Source organism: Erithacus rubecula (genome assembly GCF_903797595.1).
Source record: "Erithacus rubecula genome assembly, chromosome: 1".
Taxonomy (NCBI): Eukaryota; Metazoa; Chordata; class Aves; order Passeriformes; family Muscicapidae; genus Erithacus; species Erithacus rubecula.
The window spans coordinates 22,958,547-22,977,512 of NC_136658.1; the positions used below are offsets into that span (position 1 = coordinate 22,958,547).

The 18,966-nt window shown below is 44.5% G+C and overlaps 1 protein-coding gene across 2 annotated transcripts; it reads left to right on the forward strand.

The window, feature by feature from the left end:
• Positions 1-5,508: 5,508 nt before the first annotated feature.
• On the forward strand, positions 5,509-17,233 carry UPK1B (uroplakin 1B). Of its 2 annotated transcripts, none has more exons than XM_079306039.1 (8): positions 5,509-5,730; positions 10,999-11,086; positions 11,599-11,799; positions 13,267-13,341; positions 13,838-13,948; positions 14,232-14,411; positions 15,191-15,274; positions 15,899-17,233. In XM_079306039.1, exons 2-8 carry the CDS (start codon positions 11,018-11,020, stop codon positions 15,947-15,949), a joined length of 771 nt encoding a protein of 256 aa, XP_079162165.1. In that variant the 5' UTR covers positions 5,509-5,730; positions 10,999-11,017; the 3' UTR covers positions 15,950-17,233. The 2 variants fall into 2 exon arrangements, with proteins under 2 accessions (XP_079162165.1, XP_079162166.1); XM_079306040.1 differs by lacking the exon at positions 5,509-5,730 and adding an exon at positions 9,969-10,003.
• The last annotated feature ends 1,733 nt before the right edge of the window (positions 17,234-18,966 follow it).

Below are 18,966 nucleotides of genomic sequence, written 5' to 3' on the forward strand. Positions count from 1 at the left end.
GCCTGGTTTCATGATCAAAAGCAATACAGAGACACTGGCTAGCAGATCTTCCCTGGACAGCCTTTTTAAGAAGGCATATCTAAAAGACAAGCAGAAAATTTCTGCCTTCTCAAAAGTCTTTTCACCTGCCAAAGATCTCTGCAAATCCCAGGCGATCGTTTGCTAAGGCACAATGAGATTTCTATCCTCCTGTGAGCCTTCCCTGTGAGCTCCTCTCCTACAAAGAAAGGCTGTGAGAGGTGAGGTTATTCAGTTTGGAGAAGAGAAGGCTTAGGGGAAACCTCATTGTAGCCTTCCAGTTTCTAAAAGGGGCTTATAAAAAGGAGGGGAGATGGACTTCTTGTATCAGCAGGTAGTGATATGACAAGAGGAAATAGCTTTAAACTGAAAAGAGGGCAGGTTTAGATTACGCGTTAGGAAAAAAACATTCTTTATTCAGAGGATGGTGAAGCACTGGAACAGGTTGCCCAGAGAAATTCTGGGTGCCCCAAGGCCAGGCTGGATATGGCTCTGAGCAACTTAGTCTAGTGAGTGGCATCCCTGCCCAGGCCAGGAGGGTCAGAAGTAGATGATCTTTAAGGTTCCTTCCAATCCAAACCATTTTATGATTCTGTGATTCTGTGGTTGCCTGTGGCCAGGCTCCTCTTCAAAATGAGCTGGTCTGCCCTCACGTGAAGATGAGATACAAGAAAACACCATATCCCATTTACTGGCCCCTTTATGCCATCAAGTGTGTTGGTTGTGAAGTGCCACTCTTGAGCTTGGCTACCCATCCCTGCCAGGAGAAACTCCTGCTGGTGGGAGGGGAATCAGGGCAGAGCTTGACCTCTGCACTCTCCCATGCTCCTCCATGCTTATTTTATCTTCTGGTCCTTGCATGTACAAAAATGTGACCTATGGGTTGCTGAAAGGCCTGGGTGAGATCAGAAGCTCTAAGATGCAGATACTTTGGTCTGGATTTTCCTTTGCAGATATTGGCCTTGGGAATGTGTTGAGGCTCTCCTACAAATTCCCTTTGTAGTCAGCAGAGTAAGAGACATCCTTAGGGTGAGATTTAGAGCCCAAATGTCCCCCAGTGAGTACAAGAAGGCACCCTGAGGGTCTCCCTTATTAACAGTGGTACCAGCCAATAGAGATGAATCTTTACAAGAATCCACTATTTCTCTAGGCTTTAGGACTAAGACCACTGAGGAAGGGAGCAAAAACAGCTGGTCTAATTGTTAGCAGCAGAGTACCAAGATTTGTTATTCCATTTACCCACATGTGCAAATATCACTATGAGCACTAGCCCAAAATTCCCTGGGGAAGTAGTTCCCTGCCTGACCTCAGTTCTTTACCAGACAGGACAACTTTCTCCAAGTTGTTTGTCCTTTCTGCTTGCTCACATGTCAGGAGAAACATTCTCTTCTGAAAGGCTGAAAGTACACATTTTAATGCAATCTCATGATTCCACTAGCTTGGGCTTTATGCAACCACCCAATATTGCAAGTTTTAATGACACCAAAATACAGAACATGGTTATAAGCTCCTGAATAAAGCTGCCCTAAAAGTTGAAAAGATAAGGTGCATCCCTCTCCTAACCCAAAATGCAAAAAGACCCCGGTCCTTGAGAGTGGGGCCTATAAGCACTCTTCTTAGGAATGAAGAGTACAGTGCCATATTCATTGCTAAATGCAGAACCCCAGGATTACCAGCATCAAAAAGGTGCTTGTATCTTTGTTCTTTGTAATGCTCTTTGCCAAGGTAGCTGAGGTTTCAGACAGAAGTTACTGACTGCATTCCACATCATGCTAAATATTTATATTCAGTTCTGCTTTTCAGTCTATATGTTTGCAGGTTTAGCTGGGGTGGCCAGCCCAGTGGCCCAATGGTTTATCCTAACCCACTATAATTAGCCCATGGTTGTTGGTCATGGTATGCCATTTGTCTCTCCACACTCAGCGTTGTTTGGTAAACAATTTCAGAGACAAGAGTTTCTCTCCCCTGATCTCACTAGATGGTGGTCACTTCTTTATTCTCGGCACCCCACAGTTACTCCTCTCTCTTGAGGTTGTTAGAAGTGGCAATAAAAGGGCAAAAATGTTGCCAAAAGGGGGAGGCAACTGTAGCAAAAAATACAACTCAACTCGGGAGGCAGAAGGCAAGGCTGGCAGGAGGCCAGGCCAGCTGCAAACCAAAGAGGCACAGTGGACATCGGTCGCCCACCGCCTGCATTCTCACTCCCTGTGCAGATGCACTGAGATGGAAGAGAAGGTAGCCATTAGGAATTCCCTTCTACTTTGGGGAGGAGCTGGCTCCTGGCCATGGCATGTGGAGAGCTTGGGTGGCAGACATGAGCCTCAACCCCAAATCTGGCCCAGGGAAGGATGGTCAAACTGCAGAATGGGAAGCAGCTGTTCACAGCCCTCCTGTGAATGCAGGAGCAAAGTTAGGTGGCAGCAATTGGGACTGGGGCCATAGGGAGCATTGCCCTCAAGGAGGAGGTTGATGACCCAGCTGATGAGGTCAGGACTCTACCAGGAAAGGTGGCAGCCTGTCCAGTCATGGGCAACCCCTCTGCAGCATGCTGCAACAGGGATGTTTGGCTTTTCTCCCAGCAGTGCTGCTGTGAGCTTACCACCATATACTAGAGGGACAGTCATTGAAAAAGTCCCCTCCTGGGACAGACAGTGTGTGTCAAGCTGAACCTGTGCATGGGAGCAGGGGCTTGGCCAACACTGAAGCCACACTGGTAGGAACAAGGGATTTTCTAAGCCCAGTCCCTCAACTGTGAGCTTTGATTTTACTGTGCAACATTGAAAATGCAGTCAGGAACCTCCTGCTCATGGATGGCAGTGGCTTCATCATGACACTGACGTGAGGGGGTCATAGAGATGACTCCTGGGAGTCTGCTACTTTGACCACAAGCTCCTTTTCCTTTCTGTGTGTTCACTCCCTCCCTAATTCCTCCCACTCATATTATCTCAGCCTTAAATCATTATTTCCATTCAATGAAGAGAAGAAATTCAAAGGATTCAGGAAGGCAGAAAAGTATTCTTAGAGGTGAAGAGTGGAACCAACACACTGGAACTAACCACAATATCTAATCAGCCCTTTTCAGTAATTTTGGGCATCATCCAGCATGCCTTCCATACCAATTTTGAATAAACAGTATACTTTGTGACAGGTGTGTTCTAACTTTACCCTGTCACCCACTGCACACATTACAATAACCAAGTGATAGATCTCCTGAGAAATTTAATTTTCCACCTCCATCTGAAAATAGGCCAGGCTGGGGCCTCAGCATCTGACTGTCCTGCAGATGAAACCCCAAATGGCAGCGTGTCTTCATTCCCAAGTCCTGCTTTGCCTTTAACTTCCTTTCCTTTAACTTGCACATATGTGGGCCCGTGTCTGGATACACAAAGCACACATGTGTATGGGTTTGTACCTGTGCACATGCACAGGTATGGTTTTGTGCAGGGTATGCACACTCAGAAGTTGAGGAGCTTTCACAAGTGCAAGTAGCTTGTGACCCATACAAATGTATAGGTCTGGCTGTAGAGAAGTGTTGGTCCATCTGAAGCAGGCCAGCACAGACACAGTCCTACAGGGGAGGCTAAAACAGCTGCAGGCATCCCACTGGAGGTACCCCTGTGTGTTCCCAGCACTGGCTTGTCAGTCCCACTGTGCTCCTTTCACCAGACAAGGTCTCTGTCTGACCCTCTGCTCTGCAAGGCATTCACATAAACTCATAGTCTGACCTTGTTGGCACACACCAAAAGAAGTGCAAAGAAACAAACAAAACCCCCATCCCAATCCTCTCCTTTCCTATATGATATTTCTCTTCAGGGACCATAAAAATATTCTTACCCAGATTCTAAACCTGATTAACAAACTGTGAGAGCCAAGTGGTGATGACAGCTGAAGGGTGGCCACCACCCAGTCCAGCCTAAACCACTCTTCCAGCCCAGACAAGGATTCAATCTAACAGCTTTTTGCAGTGTCCTGGACAGGGCTACAGAGCTGCAAGAGCTCAGCTGCACCAGGATTCTCTCCCAGCAGCCACTTTCAGTGCTGGTGATTGGCAAGACTATGAACTTCATTGCCAGCTTTCACTTCCCTCTCCTCTCTTTCCTCATCTTGTTTTCCCAAGACCATATTTCCACAGTTGCAGCCTCTTTTCTCCTCCCAGCTGAGATGTGGTGGGGTATTTTACCACAGCAGGCTTTTGTCTAATCACTGCCCCCAAGATCATACCAGCTGTGATGCTCAGGAGATGGATATACCACTTTTACCCCTGCCAGCTACTCTCAATGTCCAACAATGATGATGGGAGCCTGCCTTTCCAGAGCCCAGAACACCAGCTGATGGGAAACCCCTGGTCCCACCAGCATTCCCAAAATATGAGGTGACAACTGCACTAAAATAGACTGCATGAGTTGTATGGAGCAAAATTAGTGGGCAAGAAGATCTGAGTCATTTAACTCCAGATAAATCTGCATCTGTATTCTTGAGGGCCCAAGGGACTATTTTCTTGTCCTTTTCTACTAGATCAGACTGGTTGCAATAGCTGGCTTTCCTTTTGCTTATGGCTGTGATAACTCATGGAAGTGCCAAAAGTTCTGTCCTTTCTCCAGAGTTAAATCTCACACAGATCTCATGGGAGAGCAGGATCTCTCTTCAGTTATCTACAAGTACCAAGGGATCCATAAGACTTTAGAACTATTGCTCACTGATTTCACATGAAATATTTGCAAGGATGGCTACCGATAGGACATATACATGTTATTTTCGTGTTTGTTTTTGACTTGTGAAGGGCTCTAACTTCATGGAACTCCCATTACCCTTCCCAAGCCCAATACTTATTTGGCTGGTTTTTACATCAGCAAATGAAGAACAAGTACAACCACCTGTGCTTTTGCCAGAGACATGTTCAAGGCACCAGTAATGTGAATCATGACTTTTGGCAAACTTGTGCTGAAATGAGGGAGGGAGAGGAAGGTGAGAGAGATTCCTTTTCTGTTGTGTTCCCCAGCCTTAGCCATTCTCAGTTCATCACAGGCCAGTTCATATATATATATATCTGTGCTTGACTTTGCTCCATCATAATAGGACTATGTGAAAAATCCAGAGTACTGAAGGGAATGGAATATTCTCCCCATTTTTCATGTCATCCACAGTGTCTTGCAGAGTGGCCAACACTTACACTTCTGTTTCCAAAGAAAATTCCAAGCTGAATAAAATGAAAATAGATCCAACCCAAACCAGTGGATTTTTCCAATGCTACATAATTAAATGAAAACATTAAAATTAATTTACTTTCTTTTTCTATTCAGTACATTCTTCTTATACTTATGTTCAAACAGTGATCCAGCAATCCTTGTATATTTACGTCCTTCCAACTTGCCCATCCTCTTTAAAGTTCAAGTACCTTGTATGAGTGACTCACTCATCCACCCTTTTGAGAGTATAATAATAGAAATTCTTTAAAGCTTTGTGTTTTCGGCGCAACGGCATTCCGATATGATCTAAGAATCACAGAGACACCCTCCAGTCCCAGGAGGACTGGGGAACAGGTTTGGCTAGAAAAAAAAGTTTTGCTCATGTGATGGGCACCCCACCAATCACACAGCATGTTCCTCAAGCAACCTGGGCTCTTTAAAGGGCAGTGGAGGTGGGAGAAAGCGGCCTTTTCATCTTTGCAGTTGGGTTGGAATTTCTGCTGGGAAGCATCGCCAGAAGAAAGCGGTAAGTGTCTTGCTTTGGCCATGGTCTTCCTTTTAAAGAGGCAAGTGAGCCATAAGTGTCTATTAGGAGAAAAGACAGCTCTTACATTTAATGTTTTTTATTTTAATCCCTGGATTGTGTTTGGTATGTGGGAGTCTAGTACCTGAATAAGGTTAACTGCAGGAAATTATCAAGTATTTAATTTTTCTTACCTCAGATTGTGTCTTCTCTATAGCTCTTGTAATCTGCTTCTTTTTATTTTCTCCTAAAGATTGGGGAGGAGGGAATGGAAAAGCTAAATCTGTTGTAAATCTGAGTGCTTAAAAAAAAAGGAAAAAAGGCAAAATTGTTGTAGGGGAAGACAAATCTTGTAGTTCCCCTTCACTTGTGAAAATGGGAAAGTTATAAAAACCATCTTGTTTTGGCTGTGCTGAGCTAATAAAGGAGAGAGGAAAAACCTACCTCCCAGCTCTGCCTCCAAGGTAATTATGCTTGATGGTGATTTACCAGCCACACCACTGTTCACACAGGCTTCATTTCATAGCAATCCCTTTGTAAGGAAATTCAAATAGTCTGTGACCCCTGCTTGATGCTGACCGATGTTTTTGCTTAATTTTTCTCCCCTGGTAGCACAAAATAACTGTCTGCCTCTTCCAAGTGTGGTTGACTCCTAGCTGACAAGCAGTTTTCTGTCAGAGGTGGCTGCATTTCAGGGGAGGTGGAGCACTGGGGAAAGTCCAGCAGGGTAGGAGGAGTGCATGGGTTTGTGTTCACTGGAGATGTTTGCTTTAAATAAATAAACGTATGATGAACTGATATTCAGTAAAACATGCAGTTTCTTACAGTGGAGTTCAAGTGATTCATCATTAACATATTAAATTACATCCTCTTATAAACTGTGTCATTCTCAAGGTGTTCCAAGCACTTGGAAAATACCTCCTTTTTAAGTGCCTTAGGGGCTAAATTTTCCATTATAGCAAATTTTTAAAAACCCCAGAAGTAAGTTTATTGTTTGTTGCGTCGAGGTCCACAGGAGGTCTTGTATCTGGGCAGGTCTGTGGCTCACAGACTTTCCGTGGCACCGGCACTGGCCTTGGCACAGCACCTCCAGCAGCTGTTCCACCTGGATGACTTCCCTTCATCAGCACCCCAGGGCTAGCCCGGGCATCTTGCTCCTGCCTGTAGAGACATGCTCTCCAGTTGGGCTTGGACAGGGGTGGTGCCCAGGCTTCTGCCCCACAGGGCTGCACGGGCAGGATCCAGGATTCTGCTGCTGAGTGACTGGGTTTGCTCAGCTGTGCTAGAGTGGTACAGAGCCCTTCAGCCAAAGCGGGCAGAGCCCATGAGTCATAAAACAAATGCATCCTTTGTCTCTGCCTCCCTGCACCAGGGCATGAGAATGCAACGCCCTGAGCAGGAATGCTGAGGGAAAGGGAGGTAGCAAGGGATGATGTGAAGCTCCTGCAAGCCCCACCACCATGCTGAGAAACCTCCAAGAGCAGGGTGTAGAAGCAAATGATGTTCACAGGGATGTTTTGCAATGTCCCTTTGTCACAAGTGCTTGACAACTAGTTCAAAATGCAAGGCAATCAAAATGCCACCAGGTTCTGTGTTGGGTAATGCCAAATGAATTCTTACCCATTGGGGTTTTTTTGGCTAAAGATGGAGTAGAGCTAGGCTAAGAAGGGGGAATTCATTTGTAAGTCCACTGAAATCCTGCCCCAGCCTGTAGAAATAGGATCTGGAGGCTTCAAAAGATTGACCGGCACAATGTGCGTGAGAGGTGCACAACAAACCCCAAATCTCATTTGAATCCAGGAATTGTTGCCAGAAGAGCATCCTTTCAGAGCCTGCATGAGGTTATCACCTAAAATACAAGTGCAGAAGACAGCCCTGTAGAAAGGAGATTCCTTTTCATCTCCCACAGTTGTGCTGAGGGTCTCAAAGATACTGAGAGTAAAGGAAGCAAGGGGAGGTCAAGGAAGCTTCAAGGGCATGAAAATAATTTATTGTCTGCAGCTTGAGGGGCACCAAGGAGAGGCAAGGCTACCACTTCTCCTGGGCTCTGGCAGTCTCAGCTGGACCCCCATGAGTGTAAGGGATGTTTTGGGGGTGTGAGGGGAGAAGAAATGGGAGAAGTTATGACCAGTTGTACTGGTTGTGAAGAATGTCAGGAAGAGTAAGAAGTATGTGCCTCAGGGGGGACATGGGAGTTTCTTGTACAATGAGAGCAACAGACACCTTTCCAAAGCTGCATAGAGCATGGAGCAAAGTCTCTGGTAGTGATAATTGAATACCTCAGACCTAGATAGGTCACACCTAAATTTCAAGGATGTGCCAAGGAACACCAGATCAAGTTTGAAATTCCAGGTCCTGGCTTCCTTCTTATGTGGACCTTTTGGATAATGGTTGCATCTGAAGCTCCACTTTCCTCAGGGATTTCCCTGAAACCCCAGGAAACTGCATTTGAGTCATAAAACTAATTTTAGCAGGCCCAAGAAGAAGGCTCTTCTACCTCCAAATGCATTTGTGTCCACAGGCAGAGGCTGCTGGCAGCCGTATCTCTGGGGGTTGGGAGGAGGCCTGCCCACCACTGTCAAACCTAGAGGTGCCTGTGAGTCATATCTGTGCACAGCCTGCCTTGGGCACACCAGCCAAATTTACCTCCTGCTCTGTAGTCATGTAACTGTGCTAAGTGCTGTGAAATCTGCTCTTGCTAAACTCAGCTCACCTCCGAGGCATGAGAAGCAGGTGGAAAGCTCCTGATCTCCTACAGCTTCTCTTCTGGGACATGTTGGAGGATCGGCTCTCCTGCTACCCAGCTGTTGTCACGGCTTTGGAGATGGCCTGCTTGGCCTTTGAGAGACCTGATTGGTCTCTCATCACTGATGGTGATACTGGACCATCTGCAAGGGAGAAGAGATTGGACAAAGGATGTTGCATGAGTTAATAAAATGGACACCAGGAAACGAACTCTTTTGGCATAGATCACTTGGAGGCAGAGGAATAATTCATAGAAATATGGCAACACTGGGGGGGTTTTATGTCTAGAGTAAATCCTTTTTCCTTCCCTTTTCCTCTTCCTGGTCTCTCTGCTTCCCCCTGCACTGCAATCCCTTTGAACTCGTTAAGGTACTGGAGAACCTTAGGTTGTCTGGAAACTTACCATTTTCCAGCTGATAGCTGTGGTGGTGACTGTGTCCAGCTTTCCTCACAACCATAGAAGCTCACTGGAGGTGAGCTCACCCCGAGAGAAGGGGCTTGCTTCATCCAGCTAATGTGACTCAATACTACCTGCCCAAGGGGAGTCTGGAGCAGGAGTGAGCCAGGTTCTGCCTGCCAAGGAAGAGAAGAAAGCCAGCTTGTGGAGAGGCAAGAGCTTGGGCTGTATAGACAGCCCAGGTAAAAGGTGTGAGCGCTGTTGTTACACTGAACAGGGTAACACATTTAACCTTGCTTTATACACTGCAACTGGAGCAGACCCACTTTTCCGTGTAGCAGTCAGAGTTCAAGTGCCTGTGTTCAAGCTGGAAAGAATTGCTTTTTGGACTGCTGCCTGGCTTTTGATGCCCCTTAGATGGCAATAACTAAAGGGTTTTTTAATGCCTCTGGAGTTTGCAGGACATAGATCCATGAGCCAGGAAGTGGTCTCTCTAGCTTTCAGATGAGTAAAGACCAGGATTAGGTTTGGCAGACTCTGCAGTGTTGTATTATAGAGCACATGGCTGAATATTGCCGAGATTCAGATTTGACCTGCAAGACAGCCACTGGACACCCTGGCTGGTCAGGAAGTTTGGCCGGGACAGAGATCCAGGTTGACCTCATGAGCCTGTCAGTTTCAAATACAGTGCCATACAGTTTCAAGTTTACTGGGTCTGGCTTCCAAACAGCCGTCTGGAGCTAAAAATGTCTTCTTAACTTAAAAATAATGGCCACATATTATTAAAAATTCCTATACCTGCTATCATACAAAAATACTTAGGCACTCTGCCGATATAATGTGAGAGCACTAGAGATGTCAGTATGCCTAATCCTCAAATTACTCCAGAAAGAATGGTAGGAAATGCCTGGTTTTTGCCTGTTGGCAAGTTTTTTTGCCTGTTGGAAGTCCTGTATACCCCTAAAAGGGCAGCTACTGAGGAGGCAAGAGGTGGCATTGTTAGAGAGGTCTCACAATGCTCTATTCCTCAGAAAGCTCCTCTTCATTGACAGCTTTGTCTGTTTATATTTCCCAACAGCTTCTTTGAAGAATCGTGAAGTCAGTGGTCCCAGCAAAAGAGAGGCAGAAGTCCAGGTACTCCGGCAGAAGAAAGATGTTCAAGCAGTTTTTCCTGTTGTTTTGCCCCAACTGGGCTCACTACAGCCTTTCTTTCCCCATTTATATTTTCTTACCCACCTGATAAATACAGTTGTCCCAGGGTTGGAATTTTTTCCCCTTACTGTCTCCATGCACGTGCTCCATCCCTTTGAAACAAAAACTTGATGGGCTTTTGTCTGAACTTCTTTCTCCAAGAGGTCTCATACCTCTGACTGATGCCTTTATGCTGCTCTCTCTGGAAAGGGATGAATTTGATGCAGGGCACCTGACTCTAGACTGCAGGATATATATACATATATATATATATATATATAAACTCTCAGGAATTCAGTAGGAATGCTACTTGGCCTGGCTCCCATGAACCAGCTGCAACCTGAGCTGCCCCCTCCCTCTTTCTCTTCCTCCTTCACACCTGACTTGGGAGACTTAGCTCCCATTCCCAGCACAGGTGGGAGATGGGGCTACTCTTAGCAAAGCCCTGTGCTCTAGGTGTGTGCGGGCTACAGCCAGAGCACTGTGGTTACCAGTTCAATACCTTTGTGGTGCTGGTCAAAATGGCCCAGGATAGCATGCCCTGGAGTAATGCTGGCTCCTTTGGGATAGGGGTGAGGTGAGGGTGCTGAACTTCTCCCCTCTCCATCCAGATGTAGGTGGTGTTTTTGGCCAGGTAGAAATGACACACCATGAGCTGAAGTTGTTGTGAGTGCACTTGTGATGATGAAAATCCTACCCAAAAGGGAGCTGAAAACACCAGCTGCCCCCAAAGTGGTCCCATCTTCTGTAGCTTAAGGTCAGAGAGAGTTTGAGTTAGCAGATTAACACCTGGGGAGGTCTCTGAAACTTCTATAAAGCAAGGGATGGGAGGTGTATAGACAGGCTGGGAAGTTCCTTCTCCTTGTGGATACTTTGTATTTCTAAGTGAAGCATATTTTATGAGTGATTTAATTGAAGACTGCATTTGTTTTTTCTAGGTTGCATGAAGAATTAAAGATGGCAAAAAATGATGATTGTGTGCACATCTTGCAGGGTCTGTTAGTCTTTGGGAATGTGGTTATTGGGGTAAGTGAAGTGGAACAAGTATGGGTGGAGGCTTCCTTCCAGTATGACACTTCCTAAAACAGCAGCTCTCCCTCTTCACATGTTAAGTCCACACATAAATAACATGAAATAAGAGGATAAGGATAGCTGTCCTAGAAGATCAATTGGGTGGGAAAGGGACATCAGGGGCAGATCCACAATACCAAGATGGGTGCTAGGGGAAAAGCCTTAGAACTGTCAGCAGGACTAACATTTTTCCAGCCACCTCCCTCCCTAGTGATGAAATGGTTCTGTTCATTTTTTCTTAACATCTTCAAGTCCTAGGCACGACCTCTCAGATCAAGGCTGGGTGAGATTTGCGTGCAATTCTTCTGTGAAGTCCCAGTACAAGAGATTAGAGAGCTGGATAGAGGAGGGGTTGGGTAACTCCCACTTGGCAGGAAATTGAATGTAAGGAAAGCAGTCTACACCTGTTTCTGTCTTTTCTATTTATTTGGGGAACCTTGAACTAATGGGTTTCTTGTGCTTCTCAGATGTGTGGCATTGCCCTGACAGCAGAGTGTATCTACTTTGTGTCTAACCCCCATGATCTCTATACTCTGCTGAAAGCCACAGAAAACAGTGACATCTACGCTGCTGCCTGGATTGGCATCTTTGTTGGCCTTGCACTCTTTGCCCTGTCTATCCTTGGTATCATTGGAGTCATTAAGGCCAGTAGGACCTTGCTGCTGCTGGTAAGTGTAGCAAAATTTGCCTTCCTACTGCTGCCAAACTGAACAAACGCTGTCTTAGTGTCTCTGGTCACCTTGGGAATCAACCAATGTGCAAAGACAGCTTTTATACTGATAAGGAGCCAAATATTCTTTTTTATCATGGCTGTGGTGTCCCAGAGGGTGACTCCTGTGAAGACACATGCATGAGAAGCTCCTGAACTAGGCTGAGGGAATCAATGGAGATAGTCACACTGAAAGTTTGACTGGCTTGACCCTGACCTTGCCCTGAGGCAATGCAGGAGCACTTGTGCAATTACATATAGCTGGGATGTGGTTTAGATCCTTGTTTCTCCCCACCCCTTACTGTTTTTCAACTGTCATACACTATTCAGTTTAAGAGCTGATAAGTACTGACTTCTGTACCAGGGATTAGTAAGTGTCAGGATACCAAATATGGGTGCAAACATAAACCATCAGCAGGCAGACAGAAATTATAGGGGTGGGAACAGAGCTTTGGATAATGTAAGGACAATGTTGAGATGTGAACAAATCTCTGTACAATGTCTTACTTAGTCCTTTAGTTTGGCAGTGACCAAACTTCGTTGGTGCTTGCATTAATGAGGGGTAGAGACAAAAATCTGGAATGAGCTCTCTCTGCATTACAGTGGGGTTGCAGGGTGTCTATTTTAGACAAGAGGCACTCAGAGATCTGAACTCTTGGGCCAGGGAGTATGTCAGCAGACAGATGAGAAAACAGAATTCTGAATTTTGGTGTCTTGGCTGAAACCTAGGGCTCTGGTTTAGGATATATGAGAGGGTACAAGAGACAGAAGTTGGGATAAGTAGGAGAAAAAAGCTTTTAATCAGAGAGGAGCATTATAAAGTGTGAAAGGAGAAACAGATGCATGAGAAGTCCAAAGAAAATATGGAAAATGTCAAAGGGATTGTGCTGGAAATGGGAAAAAAGAGTGAGACTGTGAGAGGTGATGCTTGGAATCTGCTTTCATGAAGGATCTTTTCTCACAATATAAGAGTGTTCAGGAAATCTGATGATAAAAAATCAGGGGGATCTAAATGACACCCTAAATTGCACCTTCTGTTTCCCCAAAGTACAATCTCTCCTACTAGGAGTGAACAGCTTCCTGCTGAAAAGCTTATAGCTGGTAAGTGGAAGGAGGACGTACAATACAAACATAGGTTCCCAATGAGACACAACAAAGAAAAGGACGAGGGTAGGGTAGTCTTCATGCCATGAGGTTCGGATGAAATATTTTCTGAGAGGTGGAGAACAATTCCAGTTATTCACCTTCAAGAAAGCAGATTGCAAATTGAAACAAGCACAGAGTAGGGTTATGAGAACATTCAGGCTGAGTGAGAGAGAATACAGTAGCCTGGCAACCTTTGCATCAAGCAGGGTTTTCAGCTTAATCTTGAAAAAAATGCTGAACTGTCTCTCCAAGAGCTCATTCAGCTCTCTTTCTCCCACAGTACATCATTCTGATGCTGATCACTTTTGCATTTGAAATGGCTTCTTGCATCACAGCAGCAACTCACCAAGACTCTGTGAGTATTTCTTTCCTTGTGTATTCTTTTAAATGCAGTGGGAAATACAAGTTCTAATCAAAGAAATAACTTTGTTCTTTCTAACATAGTTTTGTTATTTTTAACATTTTAGAATGTTTACAACCTTATAGTTAAGGAAGTAATAGCATGGGTTAGCATTGCCCCTGGCAGTGTTACTGGTGAGGGAAGGATGAGTTATTTGAGATACTGTGGGGAGGGAAATTATTTGTGGTGCTTTAGCTCCAACCTACCAAAAGCAATCCATAGCTTCTGCACAGCTCTTGTGATCTACATTTAGTAGTGCCTGCTTGAGATCTTCATCTCTGTTGCTCCTGATCCTCAAATCCTGCTCTTTATTATTGCATGTAAAACCAGAGAAGCAACATTCCTGTTCTCCAACAGGACACTGAAACAAGAAAACAAACCCTCCCCAAATAACCCTGTATTTGCTTTATATGGTCACTTATTTACATAGTTTCTGCATTTTTCTCTGTAGCTCACTCCAGAGCTCTTCCTGAAGCAAATGCTGGAGAGATATCAGAAGTCAGAGCCAGCCAATAACAGTGACAATGAGATCACAAAGACATGGGATGAACTCATGCTTCAGGTAATAACACTGAAAAGTCACTAATTACTAAATACTCTGTAAGCCTGGAATTTCAAGTCCTCCTTGGGCCTGCTGGATAATAAAGAGGATGGCATCTGCCTTGAACCTTAAAGAAAGTTCTGGCACAGCCCCCTTTAGCTCGTTTATCAGACAGTAGACTGTCAAAGGCAAGCACTTCAAAAATCTCTCCCATAAATGTGTGACTAATGCCTAACTGGTGTCCTGACATGTGCAGGGCTGTGACCTGGGCCCACAGAGACCCTTCCCTTCTCTGTCTTTGCAGAACCATTGCTGTGGGGTGCTGGGTCCCTCCGACTGGCAGAAGTACACGTCTGTCTTCCGCAGCACACATACTGATGCTGACTACCCCTGGCCACGGATGTGCTGCATCCTGGATGCACAAGGGCTTCCCATCAGCCTCGATGGCTGCAAACTTGGAGTGCCTGGCTACTATAACAGCAATGTAAGATTGTCTCTGCTTTTTTCAGTTATCATATATCAGTCAAAAGTGCCTTGGTGAAAGGGAAAGACACTGTGAATAGCCCTTCTCCTTCACTGTAAGCCACAGGTGTTCAAAAGCTTTCTGGAGGAAAAGAAATGCCTGTAGAGTCCTGACCATGCTGCTGAGCACAGGACAGGAATTTCTTTTGGGATAAAGGCTCTCCTGTTGGAGAAAGAAATCTCCCAAGCCACTGGTAAGGAGTGACATCTCTAACAGGTAGATGGACAGTAACTAAATCCAATTTACCCCAAAGATGAATATATACAACATGAGTGAGCAAATCAGCAGTTCTCTTCCTCAAGGAAGAGCTTTTCAGTAGACCATGTCCTGTCCACTAGGTTGCTGGGTCATGAACATCACTTTCTGCACTAATTTGCATTTCTAGAAGGCATTCAAGCTTCCAAATTTTCTTGACACTTCTTGATTCTGGAGATCAGTTCTGTGTCAAATGTGTTTGGTTATCTATGCATACTTGGCAAGTGGATGGCACAGCAAGTTGTCCTTAATTGTTTGAGATGGGTCTACTTTGTACTTGCAGCCAGAAACAGGTAGGCTATCTGAAAGTTTTCAACAAGCAGTGTAGCTCTGGCTCAGTTTTTTGAGACCTTCTGAGCTACCCAAATTGCAGTAGGAGAGGAGCATGCCACTGTGTCACCTCAGTCTCTCTCAGGGGTGGATAAGTTTGTCACCTTGTAGTGCAGGCTCTGTGATGTGTTGAATAATTCCTGGTTGTATTTCAGGGTTGTTATGATGCTATTTCTGGGCCAGTGAACACACATGCCTGGGGTGTTGCCTGGTTTGGCTTTGCCATCCTCTGCTGGATTGTAAGTACTTAATATTTTCCTTTACTTCCTCTTCTCTTCTCTTTCTATTCCGCACCCAGCTGGGTGAAGGTGGATGGCACGACTGACGCATATTATATGTCCATAGATTATCATCATTAATTCATCACAAATCTGCCTGTAGCCTGCTCCAGTAAGGGCTGCATTTACATATTCCCCTCCATTCTGGTTTCCAGAGGGGAGGAACTAGGTGGTCTTCCATCCTGCTGTGGCCTGCTGCGACCTGCTGCCATGTCAGCAGTACAACACAGCAAACACAGCTTGCAGATGCTTCTTTGTGAAGGGTATTGGATCACCATGATAGATAATTTAGTTTGTAGTTTGAAGATTTTTTATGAGTGTATTCAGTACTCAGGGCTTCATGACAGATAGTCCCCAGTGAGATAAGTGATACAGTCAAATAGTTACAGCTGAATGTATTTTTTTTCTTTACTGTGTAGTTTTTGTGCAGGTAAAAACCTTTAAGCTTCCTCTGCCTGAACAGGCTTTGCTTTTCAAAAATTTCTTTTGCTCTCTCCTACTAAATAGTAGGACTAAATGGGGCTGGGGGAGAGGTGGAGAGAAGGAAATGAGGGGCAGAGAAACTTAATAGTGTTGTCATTTCAGTTCTGTGTCCTCCTTGGCACCATGTTCTACTGGAGTAGAATTGAATACTGAAGGCCTGGTGTCCCCAGTGCTGTCCTGAAGAGCTGTGTGAAACTGCATTTGTTTGTCTCCCTCTCCATTCTCCTTGGGCCATGGAGGATTTGAAGTTTTCCCACTACTTCTCCCATATATACTTTTGCCCCTCCAAAAACTTGACACAGAGAACTGATGACTGCAGGAAAGAATCTTCTTGTCCCTGCTTTGCCCCTTGTTCTGCAACCTTAATGCCTCCTGACTGAGGCACAATTCCTCTTATACTGTGCAAGAAATCATGGAGCATAACATGAGAAAAAAGTGATCTGCTTTGTTCTCTGACAACATCAAAAAAGAAAATGTCCATATACGCTTGCTCCAGAAAAATGTCTCTCTAAAATCAATTTGAATTACAATGCTCCAGCAAGGGCTATGTGAGCAAAATTGTAACCTCTTGTGACCAGTAAGGATGGATGTTGCAAGGGAAAAGACTGCAGACCTATGTATTGTATTTTACTGTTCAACTTCTCTTGCTGGTCACTGTCACCCTGGCCTTAGAATAAGGCAGATTCTGTGAGCATTTAAGTGTGTCAGCAATAAAAACATGTCGCTGATAAAAAGTCTGATGCTAGTCAAGCCCAAAAAAAGGCTAGCTTACTCCTCAGCAATTTGCTGCATATATGCTAGCCTACCTCCTTTCACTGTTGAAATTACTGCATGTGATCCTACCTTCAGAAGTACCACTCCAGGAAAAGCTCCACTTGCTAACAAGCAGCTCCTTCAAAAAAGCTGTTATGTACTTCACACAAGTATGAAATATACTGGCTAGAATTTGTGCAGAACACAAGGGGTTCTGTGCTGTAATTGCCTTTGCAAATATGGCTCCTGGTTTATTGTACTTCTTGCTTCAGCTATCTGTGTGTAAATGGTCTCTGTGCCATTTCCCTTCTACATCCTTGGATCAGGTACAACAAAAGGCAAAAAATGGCCATGAGTAACTCTTGTGAAAAAAATGCAAGGAAGGAGCTAACTGAACCAAACTCAGTCCTTGCATCAGCGCTTGCAGTTTTCACTCCGTTCAATAAAGGCTGTTTACTTTGTTTCAGACTGAGCTGGTGTCTTTCCTAGTGAATGCTTCAGTAGTTAAATGTATCGTGAGAAATGTGCTCCCAGAGCACAGAGTGTTTCCTAGATGAACAAAGAGTGTTTAAAGGTGAAGCCTCTCCCAAAAATGTACTGGTTCAGGTCCTGATGCTTGCCATCTGCTTTGATTCTTTGTTTTTGTATCTTCACCAAAATTCTAATTAAAAAGAAGTGGAAGTGAATTTTTTTCTCTTGTTCAAGATTGTGTCTTTGGGAAGGGTAGATAACAAAGTTCTACATCTGGGACATGTGGGGCAGGACAAGGACTGGTTTTAACATCCTGTAACAGAGATGCTAAAGCACCAAGATGCAGCGTGCTACAGAAACTCACCAGCCAAATAGTTCTTTGCCAGAGTCCTGGGTGAGAGGAAGAGGAAGATATAAGGGTGAAGAACTTGAGGAAGAAATGAAAGAAATGGGTCCCTGCAACACAGAAGGAGTTTTCTGCAAGACTGTGCCTTCAGAACTGACAGTCCTCATGGATCAGGCACTCCCCTGGTTCAGTGGTGTGGTGACTGTCTTAGGGACTCTGGACTCTGAGAAATTCCATAAGGAAATTAGTCTTCAGCACTTTTGTTGTGAGACTTGAGTAATGGATTTACCATGTAGACTTTATAGGTCAGTGGTTAGAGTTTGGTTTTCAAGGGGGAAGTTTAGTGGTCGGGTTGGGTGTTTTTATGTTTATGCTGCAGAAAGCTACAGTAATACCTAAATATAAAGAAATTTAAAGAGAATCAGCATCTGCCAAAATTAGGGAGCAATGGTAAAGACTGGATTCTGGCAGAAATTGCAAATTCCTGCCAACTGCTACAGTGGAGAGGAGAGAAATGGGGCAGGAAGGACATGTCAGGCACAGCGACTCTGTCCTTGCTCAGCCAAACTACTCCAATAATTCTTGGTTGTGGCAGCCATCGTAGGTAGCTGCTTAGCTGCATAAAGGCTTCTTGCTTGAGTGTTTTCTGAAACAAATGGGTGAAATAACTGGCTGTGGGACTTTCTAGAGGCTAGTAAGGTCTTCTGAATATGGATGTCCCTGGACATCTGCCTGGACAAAACTGTAGGACCACAGAAGCAGGTAAGATCAAATATTATTTTCCTCCTCTGGTCATTTGTTTCAGACCTTTCTGCTCCATCTAAATGTGGTATGATTACAGCACTGCATTTAATATAAAGAAAAATGCTTCTATTTTGAAGAAGATAAACTGAGAATACTTTAAATAAATGATTGCAGTATTAACTGCTCACCATTTGCATCAACCTAGTACATAAATGGCAGCTCAAATCAATTCGATTTGGGTTCTGCAAATTTGCTTTCTGCTTCTTAAGCCCTTATCTCCCTTTGCACTTTATGATTTGTGTACTAAAAAAATAAAAGTTCTGAGCAAGTGATCCAGGCAATATTGGATGTATGCAGAAGTGCTAAACATGTCACAGTGCATTCAGAAAAACCCAGCTTTATCTGCCTGAACTAAGGGGAAGGAGAGGATTTGACTGATGACAAGAATGATGCTGATCAGGGTCATGACAAAACCTGCTGAAAAATCAGAAAAAAATGTGCTTCTGAATGTTGATTCTAGCCTCTGAAATTACCTGGTGTGCCAGGGAAAGGGTGAGGAAGGGATAGAGTTTGTGATAGGAATAGTAGTGAACAGGCTTATGTGTCAGTGAGACTTGTAAAAAAAAATCCTGATCATTCTCAGCTGTTTGGATTGCTCCCTGAAGTCATGGATGTATGTGGTCTTCAGAGCAGACATATGCATGTGTGCATGAGAACTGCTGGACTAAGACATCCTGCTAAGACAGAATGAGGGAAAAAATGCTGCAGGTGAAAGTAATTTGGTTTGTTTGCAGATTTGTTTTGTGTGTTTATTCTCTGTAGGTGTGAATATTCATAGTTCTCTCTTGGCAATATA